This window comes from Labrus mixtus, chromosome 14 (assembly GCF_963584025.1).
Source record: "Labrus mixtus chromosome 14, fLabMix1.1, whole genome shotgun sequence".
Lineage (NCBI taxonomy): Eukaryota > Metazoa > Chordata > Actinopteri > Labriformes > Labridae > Labrus > Labrus mixtus.
This window is the reverse complement of record NC_083625.1, coordinates 21,132,461-21,137,523: the sequence shown is the minus strand read 5'-3', so window position 1 is coordinate 21,137,523 and position 5,063 is coordinate 21,132,461. Positions and strand designations below refer to the sequence as shown.

Below are 5,063 nucleotides of genomic sequence, written 5' to 3'. Positions count from 1 at the left end.
CGTAAGGAATTTAAAAGACATAGCATCATTTGTTTGTAGTTTTGGCCTTTGTTCACCATAAGTCATTACTTGCTTTGCTTTTGTTATTATTATTACTGTATTTTTATACTTTCTTTTGCAAACTTTAGACAGGTGGGTAATAATTCTAGAGCAATACACTGAACCTCAGATATATCCTAATGTCTGGGTGTACCACTATCCCTCCTCACTTCCACAAAATAATTAACTGTGAGATTTCTGTCCCCTTGACTTGCAATTGTTGTTGTACATAATAAAACCAACATTAAAAATACTTTTCCTTTCATTTGAATTTCAACTAATCATAGTGAAAGAGAAACTTTTGAAATAGGAAAATAGAGGAGTATTGCAGAAGCAGTAGCTGATGAATGAACATTGAAAGGGTACAGACACATATATCAGAAAGTGATACTTATTTGGATACTTTATTAAATTAGCAACACTTTTTACATCTACCAGTGGCTTATAAATACAATGCATTGCAGTTCAGCATTTTAATGAGCACTACATGTAGTATGCAGGATTTGAGTACAGCAGGAAGGGGTGGAGTTTACGGTCTGCTGAGGCAAAGCTGCTGTTGTTGTGGGCCTGGCGACGGTAGTATCTGCGTAAGGAGGGGCTCCCTGGGTGGCACTGCCTCATATGAAGGAAGTACTCATCGGGGCGGCTTGAGGTGTAACCACAATCCTCACAAACAAAGATCTTGGAGCGTCTCTGACGGTAGGCATACTGTTGATGAACGCCGTGAATCTTCCTCATGTGGGACTCAAGAGAGCAGCGCTGCGTGAAGGCTTTCTCACACAGCTCACACTTGTAGGGACGTATACCTGCAGCACAACAACAGAAATAAGGATGTTTCTAAAATACTAATAATAGACTTCATTTACAGATATATTTGAGTGGCTTTCAGTTGTGTGACAAATCATGAAACAAGGCTGCTGCTATCATAGCATTGTTGAGAAGTAGAAAATGAACAAATTATCAATAACTATATACCCAAATAACAAAAAAAAAGAAAAAGAAAGTCCAATTTACACTTTTTTTTTTATCTGGACTGCAAGTAGACAACATTTTTAAATGGTAAGGGTATGTATTGCTATTTCTCAATCAAAAAGCTTTTCAGTAGCTGAGCTCTTTTTTTGATCAAGGAGTGTGTTCATTATCACACAAGCTGCATTTTCCCAAACATTCCTGAACCAGTTCTGCAGCAAATGACATTAAACTTGGATCATTAAGTGATGATAATATGATATGATATGAGGTAAAGTATGTGTACTGCAGAGCAAAACATTTGTAGATACCTTCAGATAATTCAAATATTTGAAGACTTCAGATATTTTTGCAAGAAGTAAAGCATCTCCACTAAACGGTACTATCGATACACCAAGCTTGAGTTTCTGAGTGTGGAGTGGGATGTTACACCCTCCAATAATGATTCTGGATCATTGCTGACATAATAACCATTACCAACACTGAGTCATGTTGCTATCATGGAAAACATTCCAAAAATGAGAGTTCTGTGTTTCAGACTCTTTAAAATAAAAACATATTTATTTAAGTAGAATTAAAATAAATTCTATACTACAGATGCAACATTGGAAAATTAACATTATACTCAGGATCTCAGAAGATGTCTCCCAGATCTTAAAAGTTATACTTTGAGTGAGAAATTACTCTGACATATGTGCTGGCCTGAAAAATAGACTATATCAAGGAGAGGGTCTAGTGTTCACTGCATTCCCTCCCATAACCTTTATGATACTCTGTACCAGATGAGTGTGTATGTGTGTGTGTGTGTGTGTGTGTGTGTGTGTGTGTGTGTGTGTGTGTGTGTGTGTGTGTGTGTGTGTGTGTGTGTGTGTGTGTGTGTAAGGGTGAGAGGAATGTTCATTCCTGACCTGTGTGTGTTCTCATATGCCTCTTGAGATCGAAGGTGTCATTGAATCCTTTGCCACAGAATCGGCAGGGATGCCTCTTCACCAGGCTGTGGCACTTGAGGTGTCTGGTCAACATGCGCTGCAGGGGGAATATTTTGTGGCACAATGAGCATACAAAGTCTCCCGAGCCGGGAGTGGAGCGGAGACGGGGCTGGAAATGAGAGATTAGATTAGTTCACAAATCTGTTTAAAGTATGACATTATCACAACACATGTGCTTCTCAATTGACATAAAGACAATTTGTAGGAGAAAGTGTTGATGATATGCAGCACAAGTACCTATCATTCCAGTCAATCGCTTCAAAATCCTTTTTATACAGGTTAACCCACCTCAGGCATATTCTGGTTTCAAGCTAAATTATCATACAAGAGCTCTTTCTTTCTACATATACATTACTTTATACTTCAACATGAAACATTGTAATGAACCGCAACACCACAGTTAAAGGAAGGTGTGTTTATACAATAAAGGACAGTGGGGACATGTCCACACAAATCTATTCACTGAGGCAGAGAGAGGGGGAGGGAGAAAAACAGGTTCTTAAACTGCAGTCAGGTTTTCCACGTGTGATAAAACTGAGCTGCATTTTTAGATGCAAGCCCGGAGAGGGTCTATGTACCAGTATGTACCTCGTCAACCAACTCAAATTTTTGTGAGTTTTTGGCACTCATTGAACATAATATGAATCCCCCTCTTTGGATAAAAACAGGAAAACTAAAATCAGACTGCATCTGCAGTTGATTCTGTTCTTACACCCTCTCTCTAGTTTTAATTTCTGTTAAAAGCAGAACGCTAGTTGTCCTGCTTTTGGGTCATTTTACAACCCTGCTCTCACTGACTCTTTTTGTACTATTATCTGTAAGAAGGGCAGCGATAACACACAAAGCTGCTGCCACGTGGAGGTGGCAGAAACACAGACTGAAAAGTAAGTTTGGTAGTTCTGGTAGTTGTCTGGTGCCATATATTCACCCTGGATGTTGCAGGAGATGTTGTCTGAGCTTACCTTGGCTCTGTTAACCAGTGCCATTGCACTGGGATGGTACAAAGAGCTGCGGCGCATCAATGTGGACCAGCCAGGCCTGGTGTCAGCCGCTGATCCTGTTAAAGGCACAGACACTCTCGTCCCTTCTGCTGTCACACTTGCCTCGGAGGACACTGCGTGAGGCATGGGGGTGCTCTGCTGGCCGTCAGGACAGAAGGATTCGTACTGCTGTGCATTTTCATTCACTAAAATGAGAAATATAGTAACACTTTCCTCCTAAATTATTATGTATATTAATTACATTTATAAGAAATACATCTTGATTTGTCTAAAAACACATTTTTTTTGACAGATGAATTGAATTTTTTAAGATACTTTAAATTCTTACCAGGAATATTGTCTTCTTTCCACTCAAGCTGTTCGGGTTCTTTCCATTGCCATGCTCCACATGCCCCTCGTTTCTTTTTCACAAGGAAAGACCTCGGCATTCTCTGAATTTTCCTCTTTTTTTGTCTTCTGTTTATCTGTCTTTTAACAGACCATACCAGTGCTTGCACACAAATTACACACTGCTTTCAGCTTTTATCTGCTATGGACTAGATAAGAGCTCACCAAACTTTCAGTCTGAACATCCAGCCGTCTTCCCTCGACTACCTGTAGGATCAGAGTCACAGCAAAATCACAGCACTCATTTCCATAACTCTCTGGGAAGAGAGATGTTTGTGTGTGTGTGTGTGGGTGTGTGTGTGTGCACATGCATGCATGCTGATGTATATGTGTGTACACGTGTGTGTGTGTGCGTGGCTGCATGGGTGTGTTTGGAGGAGAGGGGGAGATCTGTTTTTTGTCTGGAGTAAACCTGTGTACCTGTGTTGACTGTGCGCTTGCGCCATTTTAACTGGTCCCCCACTGGTTTTGCATGTCAGGTAGTGAGAATCCGGGGAAATTCACATTCAAGTGGCCCTTGGCATGCAAATGTTTGGCCCTACCAAGCCCTGGCCCCAGACAAAGGGCACAGTCGGAGTAACAGGAGCAAGCACAGAGAGCCACAGCCTTAACTGCTAGGTAAATCAGCTCTTTCTTTTTTTTTGGCTCCTTTCTGCTGCGATTGTTTAGTAGGATTACAGAGCATCCAAAATGCTGACAAAGGCCATTCACACATTCACAATAGATGTCAGGCACTTGTCATCTGTTGACTGTGTACTTTACATAATAGGACATATATACATGCCTCCTGTTTTGTTGCTTCGTACTGCTCACCAAGTACATCGTTAACAAAAAGGTGTTGTAGGAATGAATGGATTAGGATTAGGTTTACAAATAAACTGTTTTAAGTATTTGTTATGTTATTATTTATACATTTATTTTAAGATCTTTTCCCTATTTTTTTGTTGAAGTTGACCAATGACAGATTTGGATAACCCTGTGTAATTGTCAGTGTATGCTGTAGAGGAAAATAAACTGCATCCTCTTCCACTGGACTCTGCAAGGCAAATACAGAAGCAACCCGAGACTAAACCTCATCATGCAAATTACAAGAGAGGTCATTTCAAGAACATCTGCAGGATCAGGTACCTCAAACTGTACAGTACTGTAAACATATGTCCTGCTACATTTAGACAAACATTTCAGTTCTGTCTACAAAACATTTACAAAACTGTAGACATCATCCCATTAAGGAATAATGAAAAGGGAATAAAAACCAAACAGCCGCATTCTTTCAGCCTGATGGTCAGTGGTTGTCAGGTGAACTGTTGCTACAATATTCAAAATAAAAGACAAACTCATAAAGCACTGCTGAAGCATAATTGCAATTTTAAATGTTAAGACATTTTTTAGGGAAGATACACTTAATACAATTAATTATGTATATCTGTAGTCTATAGGTAATGTAATTATATGGCTAGTAATAACACATGATTAACTGATATGTGTTGACGTGTATGTAGTTTTAGTGTTGAAGGAAACTGTTGTTTGTACTGTGTGTTGTTGCTGTCTGGAGCTGTGCTGTAACTGTATGCAAACCAGCAGCCTGTGTGCTGCAGAATGAAAATCAAAAGGAAGCTCCACTTCACTCTGTAGCTGACAGACTCTTCATGTGACGTATTGTGTATTTCATTTATAT

At 39.6% G+C, this 5,063-nt stretch overlaps 1 protein-coding gene across 2 annotated transcripts; it reads right to left on the bottom strand.

Annotated features, from left to right (window-relative positions):
- Positions 1–416: 416 nt before the first annotated feature.
- Positions 417–4,464, bottom strand: zgc:171929 (uncharacterized protein LOC100124596 homolog). 2 transcript variants are annotated; one of them, XM_061055726.1, is made up of 4 exons: positions 3,327–4,464; positions 2,960–3,183; positions 1,917–2,106; positions 417–845 (listed from the first exon to the last, which is right to left on the bottom strand). In XM_061055726.1, the coding sequence occupies exons 1-4, from the start codon at positions 3,424–3,426 to the stop codon at positions 523–525; spliced, it is 837 nt and encodes a 278-aa protein (XP_060911709.1). In that variant the 5' UTR covers positions 3,427–4,464; the 3' UTR covers positions 417–522. The 2 variants fall into 2 exon arrangements, with proteins under 2 accessions (XP_060911709.1, XP_060911710.1); XM_061055727.1 differs by having other exon boundaries at positions 2,960–3,206; positions 3,327–3,443.
- Between the last annotated feature and the right edge of the window lie 599 nt (positions 4,465–5,063).

Bases quoted from the DNA above. Each gene is read 5' to 3' on its own strand.
- zgc:171929 (XM_061055726.1), bottom strand. From the start codon at position 3,426: ATGCCGAGGTCTTTCCTTGTGAAAAAGAAACGAGGGGCATGTGGAGCA. The intron at 2,107-2,959 runs GTAAGCTCAGAC...TCTCATTTCCAG, and splicing joins CACTGGTTAACAGAGCCAAG to CCCCGTCTCCGCTCCACTCC. The intron at 846-1,916 runs GTCAGGAATGAA...GTTGTGCTGCAG, and splicing joins GCATATGAGAACACACACAG to GTATACGTCCCTACAAGTGT.